The following is a 22,544-nucleotide window of genomic DNA, read 5'->3' as shown; positions in this document are numbered from 1 at the left end:
CGCTCAGTTGTGTCTGACTCTTTGTGACCCCATGGACTGCAGCCCACCAAGCTCCCCTATCCCTGGGATTCTCCAGGCAAGAACAGTGGAGTGGGTTGCCATTTTCTTCTCCAATGCATGAAAATGAAAGTGAAGTCGCTCAGTCGCATCCGACTCTCAGGGACCCTGTGGACTGCAGCCCACCAGGCTCCTCCGTCCATGGGATTTTCCAGGCAGGAGTACTGGAGTGGGGGTGCCATCACCTTCTCCGAAAGGAATCATGGTATTATTTTAAAGAATAGTTGCGTTTCTGCTGGAGATTCTTCACATGGGAGATGGTTTTCAGGGCTTTTTCAGTGATTTTTATTTCCTTTTAGAATGAGATTTTTTAGCCAGCTTTGGAAGTATCTGGCTAGCAAAGGTTTCTCAAGACCTTGCTGAAATGACTCTTTTGATACCAAGATCTGGGGCAGTTTTTGATTTAGGTCTGAGTCATAGGGAACATGGCTGTTCTTTCTAGGTTCTCTTGGTTGGTTTACCAAGTGGTTCAAGAGCCACCTGCTTTAAATTCATCTCCTTTTCTCCAGCTTGGAAAGACTTACAGGAGTTCCATCAGACCATTCCCAAGAACCAGCATTCAGTGGGTTTCTTTTATTAAATCCAATCCAGAACTGTCTTTCTTCTGTCCTGTGAAGAGAAGAAACTAAAACTTGGCCCTTTTCATTGAATTCACAATATTATGTAACAGGTTCAAAAATTCTTTGAAGTATTTAGTTACGTAGGAAACAGCTGACATGACTAGCAGAATTGATCAAGTGAGCAAGCATTTATTGACCATTTCCTGTAAGCAAAACCAGAGCTATAAAATAAACTGAGCAAGGACTATTCTCACTTCCTACCTCTCTTGGTTTGTATGGTGTGCTCACTGGGGATGGGCAGCTGGGAGAAAAGTCTATCCATATTGAGAACATGGCTTTCTCATGGTCGTTAGGAATGGTAAGACCTTTCAGTTAGGACAAGAATACATGAAAGTGAGTTGGTAAGGAATTTGGGAACATCTTTTCCCTATTTATTTACTACTTTACTGCATATTTATATTACTTTTCTATGTTTGTTGTTCTTTTGTCAAATGTTCATGTATTCTCTGAGGATTAATCACCACCATCACCATTTAATAAAAGGTTTACAGCAGGTTTGGTTCCTCCAACTATATCCCAGTGTAAATAATTCCACGGTGAATCAGTCTGAGGCATGGTAGATTAACTTCAGCCATCACCACTGGTTAGACTTCATGAGAAGCCCCACAGAGAACCATCTTCCCTCCTGTTAGGTGGTGGACAAATACGTTAAACCACAGAGTATTCAATACAGCAAGCAATAAAGGCTAACAGTACAATGAACCATCTCACTAAGATAATTTTCTGAGGATAATTTTGAAGAATTAAAGATTTAAAGGATTGAGAAGTCATGACAGATGCTTTATTTTCCTGAGTGCACAGAAGCAATCCTGTTGTGAAGTATCTCCTTCTCAGATGTTTGAGCTCTTTTTCTTGAATGATACAAATGAACGTAAAATATGACTTGGAGAATTTCAGCATCACTGAGACCCATTGGTCACTACCATGATTATAACTTACATTTAAGGTTGTGGGAAGGTGAGAATGCTGCCTTAAGCTTAAGCTAGGCAGACTCATCTCAGTGACCAGGCTGAAGACCCACATCACTCTTCCTGTGTTGAGAAGTTTTTATTCTTTTTCTCACTGAATTCAGAGTTCTACATTTTTCCTGCCGTATACTCACTCCTAGAATATGAACTGGTATTTATTTTCTCTCCAACAATTTCCTAAAGTTGTATAATTTTAACTAGTTACTATATGATAAAAATAAAAAATAGAAAAACAATGCCATAGGAAGAAGAAGAAGCACTATGCTAACGACGAGAATTTGTTTATTTGGTATAATTAAGCATGAGATTTGGCTGAACTCCCTGGCAGTCTTGGACAAAAAGTAGAATATACATTATATAGCTTTTGTGATTAGGTGCTAAATATCAATAATTTGATAGATACTTGACTTGACACCGAATTCTGTGAGACATTCCAAGTGTGAGAATTTATATAAACAGAAGTGATATAATGAAACTTGATGTTACAGCAAACTTGGGGGCAGTTTGCATGTATTGTTTTATAGGGTAGACCTGACAATACACAAGTGTGAAAGGATGTTTTACAAGGGGCTGAGCCTTTGATTGTGTGGACCACAACAAACTCTGGAAAATTCTTAAAGAGATGGGAATACCAGACCAACTGACTTGCCTCTTGAGAAATCTGTATGCAGGTCAGGAAGCGGCAGTTAGAACTGGACATGAAACAACAGACTGGTTCCAAATAGAAAAAGGGGTACATCAAGGCTGTATATTGTCACCCTGCTTATTTAACTTACATGCAGAGTACATCATGAGAAACGCTGGGCTGGAAGAAGCACAAGCTTGAATCAAGATTGCTGAGACAAGTATCAGTAACCTCAGATATGCAGACGATACCACCCTTGTGGCAGAGAGCGAAGAGGAACTAAAGAGCCTCTTGATAAAAGTGAAAGAGGAGAATGAAAAAGTTTGTTTAATACTCAACATTCAGAAACTAAGATCATGGCATCTGGTCCCATCACTTCATGGCAAATAGATGGGGAAACAGTGGAAACAGTGTCAGACTTTATTTTCTTGGGCTCCAAAATCACTGCAGATGGTGACTGCAGCCATGAAATTAAAAGATGCTTGCTCCTTGGAAGAAAAGTTATGATCAAAAAGTTATGACCAACCTAGACAGCATATTAAAAAGCAGAGATATTACTTTGCCAACAAAGGTCCGTCTAGTCAAAGCTATGGTTTTTCCAGTAGTCATTTATGGATGTGAGAGTTGGACTATAAAGAAAGCTGAGCGCCGAAGAATTGATGCTTTTGAACTGTGGTGTTGGACAAGACTCTTGAGAATCCCTTGGACTGTAAGGAGATCCAACCAGTCCATCCTAAAGGAAATCAGTCCTGAATATTCATTGGAAGGACTGATGTTGAAGCTGAAACTCCAAAACTTTGGCTACCTGATGCAAAGAACTGATTCAATGGAAAAGACCCTGATGCTGGGAAAGATTGAAGGCAGGAGGAGAAGGGGACAACAGAGGATGAGATGGTTGGATGGCATCAAAAACTCAATGGACATGAGTTTGAGCAAACTCCAGGAGTTGGTGATGGACAGGGAGGCCTGGCGTGCTGCAGTCCATGGGGTCGCAAAAAGTCGGACACGACTGAGTGACTGAACTGAACTGAACTGAGGTCATGAAGCCAAGTTACAACTTACAACAGTGGAGATGATCACATTTCCCTTGGATCTGAGGCCCCATACCTGACTAGCAATCCAATAAACCAGGAAGCTTCTTGAACTTTTCCTCAGCCTCAGAGAATCTGACTCAGCAGCCCTGGCATGAGACTAGAGGGCGCCTTGTCATCAAGTTTCCCGAGTGAGTGTAAGAATCAGCCAAGTTTGGGAACCATGGTCTCAGGACAGCATTTCCTGCAGGGCCTATCAGTTCTATGGGATTTTAGATAAGTGGTATCAAAAAAATAAAAAAGTTTTGTGGTCAAAGAAAGTGCTTCCTTCTAGAAGCCTTTACAATAGTAATGTATATGGCAAATTTCCAAGATAGCACCTTGTTTTGCAAACATATTTGACCACAGAATCCCCCTATTTCCCCTGGAGTACTCCATGAGACACACATTGGGAGATACTACCACCTTTAAGGTCATTCTTATAGATGCTAGAGGTGAATAATTTGATGGTGTTACATATTATCCTTCTTAGGGGAGGGCCCTAAAAGACATTTATGGGGTAGGCCAGGATTTTCCTCAAAAAGTAGTTTGGATTTTCTCAGAGATTCAGATAAGTGTTTCACTGAGACTTTAGATTTCCAGAGCTTGGAACACAGTACTCAGCATTATATTTGTTTGTGTTAAAATAAACGTATGAACGTGTGCCCCCCTCCTCCCCTTAGACCACAGCATCCTCAGGGGCAGGATTTTATGTCACATCTGTCGCATCTTCCAGCCACCCATGCATCTCTGGTGGCTCAGATGGTAAAGAATCGCCTGCAGTGCAGGAGACCTGGGTTTGATCCCTGGGTTGCCACCCATGCATCTCTGGTGGCTCAGATGGTAAAGAATCGCCTGCAGTGCAGGAGACCTGGGTTTGATCCCTGGGTTGGGAAGAATCCCCTGGAGGAGGGCATGGCAACGCACTCCAATATTCTTGCCTGTAGAATCGCATGGACAGAGGAGCCTGGCAGGCTACAGTCCACGGGGTCACAAAGAGTCAGACACAACTGAGTGATTTCACTTTCACTTTCATGCACATAGTAGTGTCCCTTTCACAGAAGACATTCCCAAAATACATGCTAACTGACCAGAACATTCTACAGTAAGAGGCCAAGGAATGAGAAAGCTCGCTAAAAGAGAACATGATGGCTGTTTTCAAATATTTGAAAATTGAGTAGACTTGATCTGTATTGCTCTGACTTACTACAAAGCTGATCTTTGAAACTAGCCTCCAACAATGGAATGGATTATAGCCCAAGTTAGGAACACCTTGAAACTGAAAAGAATTATGTAGACAGTAGATGGCCATAGGCATTTGGTAGAAGAAATTCCCATACTGGACTGGAGGTAACACAAGACCTCTTATGTTTCTTCAAATTTAAATTTGATTGATTTTCTAACATCACAGAATTGAAGATTCTCTAAACTTGCCAGATGGGTGCAAATAAGTGAATGCCTGTTTTCTCAAATGTAAAATTAGAAGATTGGATTGGAATTTTTAAAAAAAATTAGTGAGACTTTCTTTTTTTCAAACAAAATATCACATGGATCCCTTATGTATACAAAACACCTAGAAGTGAAGTTGGTTGGACCTACTCTGGTGACTCAAGTCAGCAAACAAGAGACTGCCTACTTGACCTCTCCTGCTCTGGGGGGTTCAGGACCCTCCAGACCCTCAGATAGCACTTGGAAAATCACTGGGCGAGATAATTTCTGAACTTGGCAGAAAAACTCTAAAATTCTGTTATGAGACACACAGAAAAGATTTCAAGTATCCAAACAATCATCACTATGTTCATTGTTTTATGGAATGAGAACTTAGTGCAATGTAAATATAAAACTATAAGTATGTATTTTGCTCTCACAACTAGTTGCTTGTTGGTTTTAAACTTAAACACTTGAGGTTTTGAATGTCCAAAACACTCCAAATATTTGAAATACTCATCCCTAAGAAGTCATCACTGGGAGACAAAATATTTGACTGCAATTTTTCAAAATTAACAAGTATTTACCGATTAAATTTTGAATGTAAGAGCTCATTCACAAAATTCTCTTCCTCAATATGGGCAAAGCTTGCAAGATGAGCTCCAAATTCTTCACAAAATTCTTCAGCTTCTCTCCATGTTCTTTTCATCAGGACTTTTTCACTATGAAATACCTGTACAGAAAAAGGGAAAAAGGTTGACACAGTCATAAATAACATAAGGCTGGTTAATTCTAGACAAAAGGATTTACAGTAATATAATTGTTGTCATTATTCTACATTAAAGGATTGATAGAGAAGGGAGAAATAACATTTATTGAACTAAAATGTATCTACTTGTCTAAAAACTATTATCTCATTTTATTCTCAAAACAAAGACGTGCGGAGGATATGATGAGGACTCTTTTCCTCCATAAGAGTTTTTTTGTCCCCCTCCTAAATATCCTATGACTGGCATACGCTTGTCCCTTAGTGAAATGTTTGTCAAGAGATGAGGAGAGTCAGGCTAAGAGAAATTTACAATTTCAGGTCAACAAATTTCAGGTCAAACCAGCCACAGACTAGCAGAGCTAGGATTAGACCCAGTATTCCGTGGCTGAAGGAATCTGGCTGACTCAGGGGAAGAGATGAGAAATGAGACCTGAAACCTAAGGCAGGTATATGTCTGGGTTCTTTGAGTCTTGTGTGCTCTTTTTATGCTCAGTCATGTCCAACTCTTTGTGACCCCATGGACCATAGCCCACCAGGCTCCTCTGTCCATGGGACTCTCCAGGCAAGAACACTGGAGTGGGTTGCCATACTCTCCTGCAGGATATCTTCCTGACCCAGGGATCGAGCCTGCATCTCTCATGTCTCCTGCATTGGCAGGCAGGTTCTTACCACTAGTGCCACCTATATTTCTAGGCTCTTTGGGTCTTGCTGCTGCTGCTGCTGCTAAGTCGCTTCCGTCATGTCCAACTCTGTGCGACCCCATAGACAGCAGCCCACCAGGCTCCCCCGTCCCTGGGATTCTCCAGGCAAGAACACTGGAGTGGGTTGCCATTTCCTTAGCTGTACCTAAATTGTTGTTTCTCAGCTGTTCTCACAGTGGCATGAAGAAGTCAGTCAAATGGAAAGTATGCTTTTGAGTTTATTTAAGGTCAAGTGTGAGGAACCAATGACTCAGAGCTTCAGATCCCAGACCTCTATACTTTCCTCATTTTTAACTGCCTGATGCTATACTTAAGTCTCTGATGCCAGGCGGGCACCCTGTAGCCAGGCTTCACCAGCCTCTAATTTGCTGAGACCAGAATGAATGACCTTCCCGGTTCCATGAACTACAGCACAGCCTTTCCGTCTTTTAAATTATATGTCAAAACTCACCTCCTCTGGGAACCTTTTTTCGAATCACTTTAAATTCATAAGTCCTACTGCTACGCCTATCAAACACACCATATATTTGTTGATGTATCAGGGTAATGTGTAGTAGGAAAAGCACTGGACTGGTAGTTCCAAGACCAGGAATCTATTCTAACTCTGTCGATAAATAATTGTGATCTTGGGTAAATCACCCCATCTTACTGCATGCTGCAGTTTACTCATTTCCAAGGTTTAACTTATTGCTCTGTGAGGTTACTCCTGGGCCCATTATTCCATGAATTTAATGCAGGATTAGACATGTATTCATGTAAATTGAGTGCATTCACAAGCCATTTATGAGACTGCAATATTTCTAGAGACAGAGGCTGTCTCCATTCTGCTCTCCATGTGCCCATGTGCCAGAGAAGAACCTTTTCCCAGAATTTTAGAAATCTCTTTTTATATGATGAGCCAAAGATAAAGCCATTAAACAAGAACATCATTATTTCAAAAATATATTTCTGAGATGAGACACTGACTTAAATCTAGAATCTGAAGATGATTTGCAAAAAGACATTTCTTCACACAAAACATATATACGTAAACTTTTGATCATCAAAAGCTGCCAAAGCTATTCTTGGCAGCAGAATGGCATTATTCCATAATAAGGACTTTATTCATTGGCTTACAGACAATATGGAATATTTCCATACCTAGTGAGTGTCTGCCTTGTCCAGTGTAGGCAATAAGAATAATATTGACTGGAGCCTTAATATCAGTCCTCATGAGGAGGCCTCAGTGTCACCAGGATCTGTCAACATTTTGACCTAAAAATTATTTTGGAATATAACTGAGGGGATAGAGACAGCCAACAAATATTAATTGTCTGCTGTCTGCCAGGCACTGTTCTGGAATAAAGGAATTCAGGATACACGGACAAAGTTGAAATAATGTTGGTTCCATTGAGAATGCCCATATAACTTCCACATTACCTTGAAGCAACTGGCCAGGCCAGGCTCTGACTCCCAATCCAAATAGCAGGGGTGAAAGGGCCATCCTTCTTCTTGCTCGGTTTTCTCCCGATTTTCCACTGGTTGCTTGCACAGGGACATCGCCTTAAAGTGTCTACAGTCCTTCACTTCCCAGCGGCCAGGGTGATTCCTCCCTCGCATGACAACACAGCCACCACTGTAGCCTAAAAGCAGAAAATAACACTGTACTGCCAGGCCACGAGAACATTTTGTGCTTGGAAGACAGCTCTTTGGAGTGTTGGGTAATTGACATCTTGTAATGAAGCACCCAGACAAGAACAATAAAGATGAAAAAGGATGCTTTAGCTGCATGATCATCTCATTTCTCTTCATCTCTGGAGAAAAGAATAGTAGATCAAAAAGTGAGAGAAGAGAGAATACGGAGCCTGAAATTTGGGCATTCTGAGTTCAGATGGCAAATGATGGGCAATTCGGCGCTGTTCCAATGTGGGACTGAAAATATCCCTCATATCTCATCAAATGCCAACATGCCTCTACTTTGAATTACTGAGCTTTTTAACTGTGCAGAAGAAATCTTAACTTGCAATTTATTGAGCAGCTACCTTGTACACTGCGCTTTCAAACACTACTATGAAAAATTAGCAATGAGAAATGCATGGTGCTGATCCTCTAAGAAATTGATTCAGCAGGAAAAACACATCGATGATGGAGTCAGGCAGTGTGTGAGGTACACAACAGAGAACCTCACTATGGCAGGATGAAGTATATTCCAAATGGGGTGAAATTCTGGGGGCGACAGTGGGAGCAGACATTAGGGAAAACCACCTTGTTATGGGCAAGCCCCATTTCATTCTTTTGTGTATGTTTGAACATACACAAAATGAAGTATATTTCCCCATAAAAACAATTTCTATGTTAAGATTCTCAAGTTTGTCATCAAATGTATACAACTCATATGGTAGCTGAAAAATACACTTCAAATTTCAGTGAATAGTAGAAAATCTCTTCCAAAAATAGAACAAAAATCGAGTAAAAATGAGGCTTTTTTTTTTCTTGAGTCTGTAGTGCTCATTCAATAAACTAAATCAACATTCAGCAACAACAGCAAAATTGTTTACTTATATCTACATACCAGTGATGGTTTAGTCACTAAGTCACTCTTATGACCCTGCGGACTACAGTCTGCCAGGCTCCTCTGTCCATGGGATTTCTCAGGCAAGAATACTGGAGTGGGTTGCCATTTCCTTCTCCAGAGGATCTTCCCAATCCAGGTATTGAACCCATGTCTCCCGCATCACAGGTGGATTCTTTACTGACTGAGCCACCTGAAAATACCAGACTTGGCTGTATATTATTAGCTGATTGAGATAGAAGGACAAAACAAAACCCAACTCTTATAGTTGAGTGTGGGACACAAACAAAGGATTAATTGTAGCAGACATACTGTGTGAAGTGCTATAGTAACGGTGTGTGTTAAAATTTCTGTGGGGAGACCTCAGAAAGGGTGATGGAGTCTGCCTCAGGACATCAGGAAAGTATTTGCAGGTAGAGACATTTGAGCTGCATTTTGGAGGATGTTAAAAGGAGAAAAGAGCTTTCAAGGGGTGCTTGTAAAAAAGTAAATGATTATAGATGAAGCATATGAAGACTTGTGATGATTCTTGAGCTAAAGGCACTTTTAAAAGTATAGTTACTTGGTACTAGATATTTGTCTTGCTGAATTTCCCTTCAGAAGTAATGGCTTCAATTTCTGTAGATACAGGGTAATTGGCATTATCCTTGCCAACCATGTATGTGTTGTTTTATGCTGATAGAAGGGCTTCTCCAGTGGCTCAGCAATAACGAATCTGTTTGCAGAGATAAAGGGTTTGATCCCTGGGTTGGGAAGATCCCCTGGAGAATGGAATGGCAACCCACTCCAATATTCTTGCCTGGGAAATCCCATGGACAGAGGAGCCTAATGGGCTATAGTCCATGGGGTCGCAGAGTTGGAGACAACTGAAGCGACTTAGCACACACATGCACACTAATAAAAAGACTGCTGCTGCTGCTAAGTCGCTTCAGTCGTGTCCGACCCTGTGCAACCTCATGGACTGCAGCCTACCAGGCTCCTCCGTCCGTGGGATTTTCCCGGCAGGAGTACTGGAGTGGGGTGCCATTGCCTCTCCAAATAAAAAAGACTAAACAGAGGGATAATGAAAAGTGGAATGAGAAGGAAGAAGACAGAGGAAGATGTACAAAGAGCACCTCCTAGAGAAGTGGGAAGGTGTTTGTGAAAGAGAGGGAAGAGCAAGGAAGCTAAAGCATGAGTGTTTATGTCTTCAGTCATACCTGGGTGCACACCCTGTGTTAGGCCCCTGCAGGAAGCTCATAGTCTTACGTATGTACACATGGTGATGGTCAAAGAAACCCACAAAGGTGAAAATGACCAGCCATAAACAAGGAAACACGATTGTATGACAAGTAGAAGAAACTGAAGTCAAGAGAGAGAGTTGGTCCATATAAAGGCCATCAGTTGACTTCACTGGCCAGAGGAACTAGTTAGTGTTCAGGATGGAGGGTGGGGGGGCCAGGCAGGGGACAGAGTATAGCATACTGCCCCTGTCATGACTGGAGCATCAGAGGCCTGTTGAGCGTAATTTGGGAATGCAGCTCACAGTTTAGCTGAGTCATGAACAATAGCGGAGATGCTGCCTGCTATGTGCAATGAAATTCTAATGAAATTGAATTGTGGAAATCCACATAAAAGCTGAAAACCTAATATGTCTATGGAGAGAATTGCTCTAGTTGAAAGAGCAGGAGAAACACACACTCTCGCCTGACTCCTCCATCCTTCCTTCTCAGCAGCCTTTGACTTGGGGCCTAAAGTCTGGGATTCTAGTCCCAGCACAAATATTTAGTAATTCAAACCTCAAACTGATTAATTAAACACAAAAGGCTGTGTCTAAAACATGAGGGCAATAATTCCATTTCTTCTTATGGATTTTCATAAATATAAAATAAAATAATGTATTAAGAAGCCCTGTGAGAGATATAAAGGACTAAAACCATTCCTCGGATGCTGCCTCTATTTTTATTTTGACTGTTTCATTACAAAAGCTGGAATTTTTGTGGCACAAGTTCTGCCTGAGTCTTCAAAGAATTTTTAAAAGCTCAAATCAGCAAGTTTAAAATGCAATATACTTTTTTGTTGGTCTTGCATTTTGTCTTACTTTCCCACATCAGACAGTGATTAAATATCTTTGGCTTTAGACACTAGATATTCAACTTTTCTTCATTAGTGAAGAAGGAGATGTTTGCAAACTGCTATGAGGATAAAAAGTACTGCCAGGGTTTTATTGGTATTCTAAAATAGTTAACTTAATGGAACATTTGACCTAAATTTTAGAGTCTCAGTCCCAAAGAAGCAATGAAGTGGTATAATAAGGGGAGACTGGGCTAAGAACTGGCATCTGGTCCCATCACTTCATGGGAAATAGATGGAGAAACAGTGGAAACAGTGTCAGACTTTATTTTGGGGGGGCTCCAAAATCACTGCAGATGTTGACTGCAGCCATGAAATTAAAAGACGCTTACTCCTTGGAAGAAGAGTTATGACCAACCTAGATAGTATATTCAAAAGCAGAGACATTACTTTGCCAGCAAAGGTCCGTCTAGTCAAGGCTATGCTTTTCCAGTGGTCATGTATGGATGTGAGGGCTGGACTGTGAAGAAGGCTGAGCACTGAAGAATTGATGCTTTTGAACTGTGGTGTTGGAGAAGACTCTCGAGAGTCCCTTGGACTGCAAGGAGATCCAACTAGTCCATTCTGAAGGAGATCAATCCTGGGATTTCTTTGGAAGGAATGATGCTAAAGCTGAAACTCCAGTACTTTGGCCACCTCATGTGAAGAGTTGACTCACTGGAAAAGACTCTGGTAGTGGGAGGGATTGGGGGCAGGAGGAGAAGGGGGCGACAGAGGATGAGATGGCTGGATGGCATCACTGACTCGATGGATGTGACTTTGAGTGTACTCCGGGAGTTGGTGATGGACAAGGAGGCCTGGCATGCTGCAATTCATGGGGTCGCAAAGAGTCGGACATGACTGAGCGACTGAACTGAACTGGGCTAAGAAAGAGATAAACCAAATTTATAATCTCATGTTGTGAGGATGCTTGTAAAGCCAAATAACAAGGGTAGGGTGTGGGAAAGAGCACAGGTGTTTCTTCTCCCAGACTAATTGTTCTCAGATTTGGTAACTCATCTCCCATTGGGCAAGAGCAACATTCCTTCTGTCCCTTAGTGGTGAATCTCACATTTGAGCTGATTCTCCTTACTTGCCTTAACCTCCCTCTACCTGCTTTTACTCTCTCCATCAAACATAAATGGGAACACTTTCAGTCAATTGAGAAATTCCAATTCACTATTCGTGTCTCTTCAAATTGGCAAAGTTATCTAGCTTTATAGCAAATTGAACCAACCTGGGAAAAGTTCCATCTTTCACCTCTCTGGCCAAATACCCGAAAACAAACAAACCGAATCTATGTGTGGCCTCGGGGCAGGAGGGAACCCTAACTGGGCCTTTAGACAATCATTTCACTTGTGCCTCTCTGCTTATTTCCCCTTGCCTGCAGCAACACTTTAACATCCTTAATCTCAAGTCTTCTGTTCTGCCTTCTTCCATCTCTCTCTTCCCCTTTTCCATGGAGAAAAGTGAAGCTTTTGGGTCAGGAAAGGTGAGCTTTCATGGAGTTCTGCTTATCTGCCTGAGACCACATTAGACATTTTTATATGGTCTTTTCCCTATTTAACTTGAAAAACCTCTTTGAGGTGGATATTAGTGTCTACAGTTAGCTAATGGAAAAACCAAGGCTCAGAAGTGTAGTATCTTGTCTCAGTTCAGTTCAGTTCAGTTGCTCAGTCATGTCCGACTCTTTGCGACCCCAGGAATCGCAGCACACCAGGCCTCCCTGTTCATCATCATCTCCCGGAGTTCACCCAAACTCATGTGCATCGAGTCAGTGATGCCATCCAGCCATCTCATCCACGGTCGTCCCCTTCTCCTCCTGCCCCCAATCCCTCCCAGTATCACAGTCTTTTCCAATGAGTCAACTCTTCGCATGAGGTAGCCAAAATACTGGAGTTTCAGCTTTAGCATCATTCCTTCCAAAGAAATCCCAGGATTGATCTCCTTCAGAATGGACTGGTTGGATCTCCTTGCAGTCCAAGGGACTCTCGAGAGTCTTCTCCAACACCACAGTTCAAACGCATCAATTCTTCGGCGCTCAGCCTTCTTCACACTCCAACTCTCACATCCATACATGACCACAGGAAAAACCATAGCCTTGACTAGACGGACCTTAGCCGGCAAAGTAATGTCTCTGCTTTTGAATATACTATCTAGGTTGGTCATAAGTTTTCTTCCAAGGAGTAAGCGTCTTTTAATTTCATGGCTGCAGTCACCATCTGCGGTGATTTTGGAGCCCCAAAAATAAAGTCTGACACTGTTTCCACTGTTTCTCCATCTATTTCCCATGAAGTGATGGGACCAGATGCCATGATCTTCGTTTTCTGAATGTTGAGCTCTAGGCCAACTTTTTCGCTCTCCTCTTTCACTTTCATCAAGAGGCTTTTAGCTCCTCTTCACTTTCTGCCATAAGGGTGGTGTCATCTGCATATCTAAGGTGACTGATATTTCTCCCGGCAATGTATCTTGTCTAGGGCCACATAATACTTCAATAGGGTTGATCTGGAATTTGAAACCAGATTTAACTGAGTCTACCATGAAATAATGTCAAGGTGCAGAGGAGGTGGACATTCGGTAAATAACCGTTGAATGAATAACTGAAACTTCCCCTCCAATTATGCTCCTCCATTTCCATGGAGTCTTCTCTTTCCCCTGGTCATACTTCTCTCCTTTGTGCACACAAAGTATTTCCTTGAGATCTAGTATCACATTTTAGTGTGTATGACAGTTACTGATATATTTATAAAAAGATACGGAAATACCAAAAGTGTACTCAGAAATTAGGTTGTTCATTCTCATTTAGGTGTTGGTTCATTTCAGGATTCTGATGAGACTTAAAGTGGATAATTATCTATCTGTTGGATGGATAGGGTCCCCCTTGCCATGTATAGGGCACTTTCAAGCAACTAGATCTGACCTGCCCTACTGCAATCCCATTCTCCTTATCACTGACAGAAGATTTCCATTGACTTGAGACAGTTGGGGGCAATACTTTGGAGTTATCCTGTGAGTGAAGCACTCCTTCTTGCAGTGGTATCTAGAAATAGAAACAACTTTTTTCACAGAGCCTGAGTTATGGATGGATGCAAAATTGTGATTTCTGTTTATTTTTTTTTTCTATAAAACACCTGTGAAACTCTAATAGTATTTGAAAGGCTTTTTTGAATACCTTAAAGGATAGATTAACGTGCTTCCTTTCATCATTTATAGCAACCTCCATATATATTGAATCATTAATATAAATACAAGGTACATTTAGGTTTCTAATGCATTAGCTTCTCCCTAAATGAGAAAGGCCCTATTTATCATCTTTCTCTTTAATCAGTGGTACTAGTTAGTATGGATCAAAACTGTTTTTACCTGAATGGTTACTTCTCTTAATATACAGAATGCCATAGTCACTTTGTTGTGGTTATTTTAGTAAAGATAGCAAGAAATTATTTCTTAATAGAAATATCCCAGCTATGAAGAAGCCCCTAATGAATCAATTGATTCACTGATGCATCAATCATATGGCTTCTAACTTGCAAATAGTGAGAAAATGAAATGGTCTTTCTAAAAAAATAAGAATCTATGATTTGGATCAGGTCTCTGACTCTAACTTTTTTAAAATAAAACTGTTAGTTTTATGAGAAATGAATAGAGTAACACATTTTCAGTGCGTTGTAGGGATACAATCAAAAAAGCCCAGACTGTAGGAAACTACAGGACAAGCAACACATTGGCATCAACAAATAAAATTTTTAAAAATGACAGGGGGCAAGGAAGAGGGAAACCTAGAGAGCAAAACAGACTTTAGGAGATCTATCTGCTAATTACAATGTGTGCCCCTTTTTTTGATCTTGATTCAAACAAGCCATAATATACTTTATATATGTATATTGTTATGAATCATTTAGAAACTCAAGCATTAACTGAAGATTTATGATGCTATGAAATTATAGTTAATTACTTTTAGCTGTGATAATTGTATTATGTTTTATGATTATGTATTATGTTTCTAAAAAAGGAGTCTTTATCTTTTAGAGTTAATACTGAAATATTTATGGGTGAAATGATATGATATCTGGGATTTCTATGAAAAAATATGGGAAATGGGAGGAGTGGGTGAGAATATAGATGAAACAAGATTGACCGTGGGTTGATAATTGATGACACTGGGTCATGGGTATAGAGGGTGGTTCATTATGCTATTTGGTGGGCATAATACAAGGTTGATAAAATGGCAGAACTATGATTCCACCACAAATCGAATATTCTGATGATATGACATAAGGACAGAGTCTTCGTTGAGTTTATAAAAAGCTGCAGGCTTCCTGTTCAGTGGTCAATTTATATAGACAGTCTGGGCTGGATTAAGATTCTGACATGAGGACCAAGCTAATGGATTCTTTTGTGACAGGCGGAGAAAAAAATGTGATTTAGGATGGTGTTTCTGCAAATAGCAATTTAAAAGAAAAAAAAGAAACACAGGGCTTTTACATTGCTATTTTCTTCAAAAAAAGATTTACATTTTCATCTTATTCAGAGACAATTTACTCAATGTCAATCAGACTGAGCAGCCAAACTGAGCATCACGATATTATTTTTGCTTCAGGGAAAAGAGAAAAAGAGTAGTGCCACTCAAATAAATTACAGCAGAAACTTATGAATGACAAGGAGTTCTGCTTCAATTCCAAATTTTAGACATCCAAATATGCCCCAAGGAAGATAACATTAAAAACTAAGAATTTTGTCTGCTCAAAATGTATTAATTTATTTTGACAGGTATAGACATTCCTAACAAAATTCCAAGGTATATTAGAAATGATACCTGTTTTTTTTTCCAATAATAGTGTGACATGGAACTTTACTATTCTCTGTATTTTAAAAAACATTCATAAGTTTGTAGAATGAGAAGTTTGTTTATTGAATGAATTGTGATGTTTCTTGTGTCGAGCTATGCAGTCACCAGTGTCTATACAAATTTCCTAAAGTGATGTTATACACAAGAATCTAATTTGTCTTACCTTTACTTCACATGACTATTTTAAAAGTATAATTTAAAAATATAAACTATATTTTTAGAGCATTTTAAGGTCACAGAAAATTTTAGTGGAAAGTAAAGACTTCTCTTATACCCCATGCTCCATATATCCTACCTACTATTACCCTCACACACCAGAATGGTACGTTTGTTAAAATCTACATTGACACATCGTTATCACCTGAAGTCCATGGTTTACATTGGGGTTCACTCTTGTTGTATGTTCTCTGGATTTGGACAAATGTATGACATATGTCCACCAGTGTGGTATAATATAGAATGGTTTCACTGACCACTCCCACCACCCCCATCACAAATCCTCTGTGCTCTGCCTATAAACTCCTCCTTCCCCAAGCCTCTGGAAACCACTAATCTTTTTACTGTCTCCATAGTTTTGCCTTTTCCAGAATGTCATATGGTTGTAATCACACAGTATGCAGCCTTTACAGACTGGCTTCTTTCACTTAGTGATGTGCATTTAAGTTTTCTCCATGTCTTTTCATGACTTGACAGCTCCTTTCTTTTTATCACTGAATAATATTCCATTGTCTGCATGTAATACAATTTATTTATTCACTCATCTACTAAAGGACATCTTGATGGCTTGAAAGTTTTGCCAAGTATGAATAAAGCTTCTATTAAAAAAAAATCTGTATGCAAGTTTTTTGTGCTAACATCAGTTTTCAATTCATTTGGATAAACACCAAGGAGTGTAAAAGTATGTTTACTTTTTAAGCAATTGGCAACCTGTCTTTGAAAGTGGCTATACCATTTTGCATTCCTGCCAGCAATGTATGAGCGCTTCTGTGGCTCCAAATCCCTACCAGCATTTGGTATCATCAGTGTTTTGGATTTTGGTCATTCTAGTAAGTGTGAAGGGGCTTCCCTGATGGCTCAGTGGTAAAGAACTCACCTGCCAATGCAGGATACATGGGTTCAATCCCTGGATGGGGAAGATCCCCTGGAGAAGGAAATGGCAACCCACTCCAGTATTCTTGCCTGGGAAATCCCATGGACTGAGGAGCCTGGCGGGCTGCAGTCCATGGGGTTGCAAAAGAGCTGGACATTACTTAGCAACTAAACAACAACAAACAAAAAGTGTGTAGCAGTATCTCATTGTTGTTTTAATTTGCAGTTTCCTATTGATATATATCTCTGGGTTGGGAAGATCCCCTGGAGAAGGAAATGGCAACCCACTCCAGTATTCTTGCCTGGAGAATCCCATGGACAGAGGAGCCTGGCGGGCTACAGTCCACGGGGTCGCAAAGAGTCGGACACGACTGAGGGACTTCACTTTCACTTTATTGATATATAATGTTGAACATATTTTCATTTGCTTACGTTTGATCTATATAACTTCTTTGTTTAAGATCTCTTGTCCCATTTTACATTGGGTTTTTTGTTTATTGTTGAGTTTTAAGAGTACTTTGTATATTTTGTATAACAATCCTTTATCAGATGTGATTTTTTTTACAAATATTTTCTCCCAGTCTATGGCTTGTCTTCTCATTCTCTTGACATTATCTTTCTCACAGCACAAGTTTTACTGAAGTTTTAGTTTTAATGAATCTAGCTCATCAATTATTTATTTCATAGATTTTTGCTTTTGGTGTTGTATCTAAAAAGTCATACCATACCTAAGGTCATGTAGGTTTTCTATTTTGTTATCATCTGGGAGTGTAAAAGTTTTATGTTTTACATTTAGATCTATGATCTATTTTGAGTTAATTTTTGTTAAGGGTGTAAGCTCTGTGTCTAGATGTTTTCTTTTTTTTTTTTTGACATGTGGATATCCAACTGCCTAAGCACCATTTGTCAAAAAGAGTTTTTCCCATTGTATTGTTTTTGCTTCTTTTTCAAAGATCAGTTGACTATTCTGTGTCAGTCTATTTCTGAGTTCTTTATCCTGTTTTATTGATTTACATTTCTTTTTTTGCCACACTATATTGTGTTAATTGGGCTTTCCAGGTGGCTCAGATGGTAAAGAACATGCCTGCGGTGCAGGAGACCTGGGTTTGATCTCTGGGTCAGGAAGCTCCCCTAGAGAAGACAATGGCTACCCACTCCAGTATTCTTGCCTGGAGACTCTCATGGACAGAGGAGCAACAGTTCATGGGGTCGCAAAGAGTTGGACATGACTCAGTGACTAAACATACACACACACATTGTCTTAATTATTATAGATTTATAATAACTTTTGAAGTCAGATAGTGTCAATTGTTTGACTTTGTTCTCCTTCAATACTGAATTGGCTATTCCATATAAACTTTAGAACCAGTTTGTCAGTACCCACAAAATAACTTGCTGGTTTTTTGATTGGAATGGCCTTCCTCAGTCTATAGGTCAATTTGTGTAGAACCGACATCGTGACAATATTGAGCCTTTCTGTTTATGAACATGGACTGTCTATTTACTAATTTCTTTTTGATTTCTGTCATTAAGTTTGTAGTTTTCCTCTATAGATCTTATACATATTGTTAGATTTATACCTAGAAATTTCATTTTGAAATTTAATGTAAACAATGTAATATGTTTTTAATTTAAAATTCCTCTTTTCACTGCTGCTATACAGAAAAGCAATTGACTTTTGTACGTTAATCCTGTATCCTGCAATCTTGCTATAATTGATTATTAGCTAGAGGAATTTTTTATCCTAATTTTCTACATAAACAATCATGTCATCTGTAAACAAAGTTTTATTTCCTTCTTTCCGGTCTGTATACTTTCATTTGCTTTTCTTGTCTTATTGCATTAGTTAGAACTTCTAGTACAATGTTTAAAAGAGAGTTGATAAGGGACATCTTTGCCTTGTTCTTGATCTTAGTAGGGAAGCTTCTAGTTTTTCACCATTAAGTATGATATCTGGGTTTTCTGTAGATGTTCTTTATCAAGTTGGAGAAGTTCCCATCAATTCCTTGTTTGCTAATAGTCTTTAACGTGAATGGGTATTGAATTTTTTCAGATGCTTTTTTTGCATCTGTTGATATGATCATGTGATTTTTCTTTTGTTGATGCAATGGAAAACATTAATAGGTTTTTAAATGTTGAACCAGCTTTGTATACCTGGGATAAATTCCACTTGATTGAAGTATATAAATTCTCTTTATGCATTTTAAAGTCAATTTGTTAATATTTGGTTACGGATTTTTGTGTTTACATTCATGAGATATATTGGTCTATAGTTTTCTTGTAGTGTCTTTTTCTGACTTTGGTGTAGGGTAATGTTGCCCTCATACAATGAGTTATAGAGTAGTCTTTCTGCTTCTAACTTCTAGAAGAGGTTGCAGAGAACTGGTATAATTTCTCACTTAAAATGTTTGGTAGAATTCACTAGCTGAACCCATATGAGCCTGCTGCTTTTTGTTTTGGAAGTTTATGAATTACTGATTCAATTTCTTAATAGATATGGTCTTATTCAGATAGTCCATTTCTTCTTTTGTGGGTTTTGGCAGATTATATCTTTAAAAGAATTGGTAAATTTCACCTAAGTTGTCAAATTTATGGATATAGTTGCTCATAACATTCCTTTCTAAAATCCTTTTAATGTCTATGGGATCTATAGTGATGTCCCTTTATTCATTTATGACATTAGTAATTTGTGTATCCTCTCGCTTAGTGAAACTGGTTAGAGGCTTATTAATTTCACTGTTATTTTCAAAGAATCAGGTTTCTTTGATTTTCTTTATTGATTTTCTGTATTCAATTTCATTGATTTCTGCTCTAACTCTTATTTTTCTGTTCTTCTACTTACTTTGGATTTAATATGCTCTTTTTCTGTAGTTTCCTAAGGTGGAAAATCAGGTTACTGATTTTAAATATTTCTTCTTTTCTGATATATTCATTCAGTGTTATAAATTTCTCTCTAAGCCCTGCTTTCTCTGCATCTCACAAATGTATTTTCATTTAATTAAGTGTTGCTTAATCTCCAAATATTTTGGAATTTTCTCAGATACCTTTCTGTTATTTGTTTATAGTTTAATTTCATGTGAACTAAGAGACATTGTACAACTTCTATTCTTTTAAATTTGTTAAGGTGTGTTTTATGGCCTAGAATGCAGTCTGTCTTAGCAAACGTTCCATGTCAGTTTAAGAAGAATGTGTAATCTCCTGTTGCTGTTGTTGGATGAAGCAGTCTATAGATATCAATCATATCTAGGTGATTGCTGGTGCTGTTCATTTCAACTTTGTCCTTACTGATTTTCTGTCTGTTGGATCCATCCATTTCTAACAGAGGGGTGCTAACATATCCAACTATAACAGTAGATTCACCTATTTCTCCTTACAGTTTCATCAGTTTTCCCTCATATATTTTGCTATTCTATTGTTAAGTACATACACATTAAGGACTGTTATGTCTTCTTTAGTGCTGACTCCTTTATCTTTATGTAGTGTCCATTTTTATCCCTGGAAAATTTTCTTGTTCTGAAGTCTGCTCTGTGTTAAATTAATATAGCTATTTTTACTTTCTTTTGATTAATGTTAGCATAATATCTTTATCCCTTTACTTTTAATCTACATGTGTCTTTATATTTAAAGTGGGATTTTTGTAGACAATATACTTGGATCTTAGTTTTTGAACCACTCTAAAAATATTGTTTAATTAGTATTTAGTCCTCTGACTAATTTTTGTTACATATTTGATATATAATAGCAATTATTATAATATTATAATAATAGTTATCTTTCCTCAGGGAAGAGCTTGAGGCCTCTAACTCATTTCCTCCAGATACAGATTTGAAGGTAACCTATTGCCTGTTGTCTGGGGTAGGCTTGTTGGAGATCCACAGGCAAGAAAGGGAGCAAGGCATCCAAATGGCTCACACTGAGATAAAGGTGTGTTGGATCTAGGTTGGTGGCCTAAGATTAACACAGTGACCTAAAAGCTTGGTCTGCAGGGGCTGATTCTAGTGTAGATTGTGGCTAAAACCATTAGCTTCTCTGGTACAGTTTCATACTTTGGGATCCAGAGCTGACCATAAGAAAGTGAAGAATTAATAGACCTGTAACTGAAATCCCAGCTCAGGTACCACAGAAATCCATGGAGGAGATGGACTAGCAAGAATGTTACCTAACTAACATTTCACAGCAAAGTCACCTGGCATTGACTGTGAATGTATTAGATGTGCTCAAATGTGCCCATTCACTCTGTTTGAAGTATAAAGGACTTTTCTGGATTGATTAAGCCCCTAGGATTCTTAGACAATGAGGGCGGATGGGGAAGAGATTTTAGGAGGGAGAAACTGGACTTCTGCTAATAAAGGCATGTGTGATCTTGAGCAATGAATTTATACCTTGAACTTGTCAAATGACTCATATGGATTATACTTCTAAAAACGATCAGCCATATATCACCCCCTGAGAACCTGTGGTAATTGTTTTAGTTGATTTATGCCTTAAGAAAACACTAAGGAAGACTCAAAGGAGGTGGACCACACAGTGGATGGAATCCGGGGGTAAAGAAAACAGGAGGGAAAAGTGGTGTGACGGTGCCCTCTACTCACGGGGCTGACGTGTGTTCCAGTGTGTGTACTTGACCGGCTCCAACTTCTGCCCTGCTGTCTTCCAAGTGTATTCTCCTGTATTATTTTGATCTTGAAGAGCGATCCAAAAATAAGTGTCCTTCATTTTTACCACACTACTGATCAAACTGGTAATAAAAGCCTGTTCAAACCTTAAAGGGGGAAAAGGAAATGATTATAGTAAGTTTCTGGGCAATAAAAAATGTCATTAAAACATAATGAGGTGCACAGAATGGCACCAGAGTAAGCATTTCTCATGAATTCTTTAGAATATGGGACAGAAAAATACTCAAAGACCCCGAACATGGCTAATAAATGCCAAACAGAAGTGCAATTCCCAGAAATATATGAGTGAGGAGAATCTGATCCTCAAAGCTGGTGCTCAGTTCTTTCAAGGAACAGAGTCCAGTTCCAGCTTCATAGTGTGGCTTGTGAAGGCCAGAATGCTAGCAATGCATTTCTTGGTGCAACCTGTGCCCTGTGGTGTAATTAGGCCACACAGCACACACCATACTGTAAATGTGCATGAGGTGGGGAGCTGGCTCCGGGGGTTGGGGGAGAAGGAAGAATATTCTGCTCTTCTGAATGAGCATCTGCTGATAGAGTTCACTTGCACCCACTCACCACACTTGCCTGGTAAGAATGGAACAGAAATTGGAGTAGCAATTATGTCTCCCAAATCCATTTGTGCACAGGCGCATGGAGTCATTGGCTTATTCAAATGTGTTCAGATGTGCTTATTCACTGAAGAAAAATTTAAAACACTAGGAACTGAGTAACACTCCATTGTGTATATGTACCACAGCTTTCTTATCCATTCATCTGCTGATGGACATCTAGGTTGTTTCCATGTCATTCAAGAATTCATTTGAATCAGTTCTGATGAGATGGATGAAACTGGAGCCGATTATACAGAGTGAAGTAAGCCAGAAAGAAAAACACCAATACAGTATACTAACACATATATATGGAATTTAGGAAGATGGCAATGACGACCCTGTATGCAAGACAGGGAAAGAGACACAGATGTGTATAACGGACTTTTGGACTCAGAGGGAGAGGGTGGGATGATTTGGGAGAATGACATTCTAACATGTATACTATCACGTAAGAATC

General features: G+C 39.2%; 1 protein-coding gene across 2 annotated transcripts in view; it reads right to left on the bottom strand.

The window, feature by feature from the left end:
• The window catches only part of PLA2R1 (phospholipase A2 receptor 1), a 126,734-nt gene that overhangs the window by 43,239 nt on the left and 60,951 nt on the right, over nt 1-22,544 (bottom strand). For both annotated transcript variants that reach the window (XM_027964908.3, XM_060409836.1), the window contains exons 11-14: nt 21,411-21,580; nt 7,658-7,860; nt 5,356-5,501; nt 582-666 (exon numbers count right to left, since the gene is read on the bottom strand). In XM_027964908.3, the coding sequence (XP_027820709.2) occupies nt 582-666; nt 5,356-5,501; nt 7,658-7,860; nt 21,411-21,580 (604 nt within the window). The remainder of the gene's footprint in view (nt 1-581; nt 667-5,355; nt 5,502-7,657; nt 7,861-21,410; nt 21,581-22,544) is intronic.

The sequence above is a fragment of the Ovis aries genome, chromosome 2, assembly GCF_016772045.2.
Source record: "Ovis aries strain OAR_USU_Benz2616 breed Rambouillet chromosome 2, ARS-UI_Ramb_v3.0, whole genome shotgun sequence".
In the NCBI taxonomy this organism is placed as follows: domain Eukaryota; kingdom Metazoa; phylum Chordata; class Mammalia; order Artiodactyla; family Bovidae; genus Ovis; species Ovis aries.
This window is presented reverse-complemented; position numbering and strand designations above follow the sequence as displayed.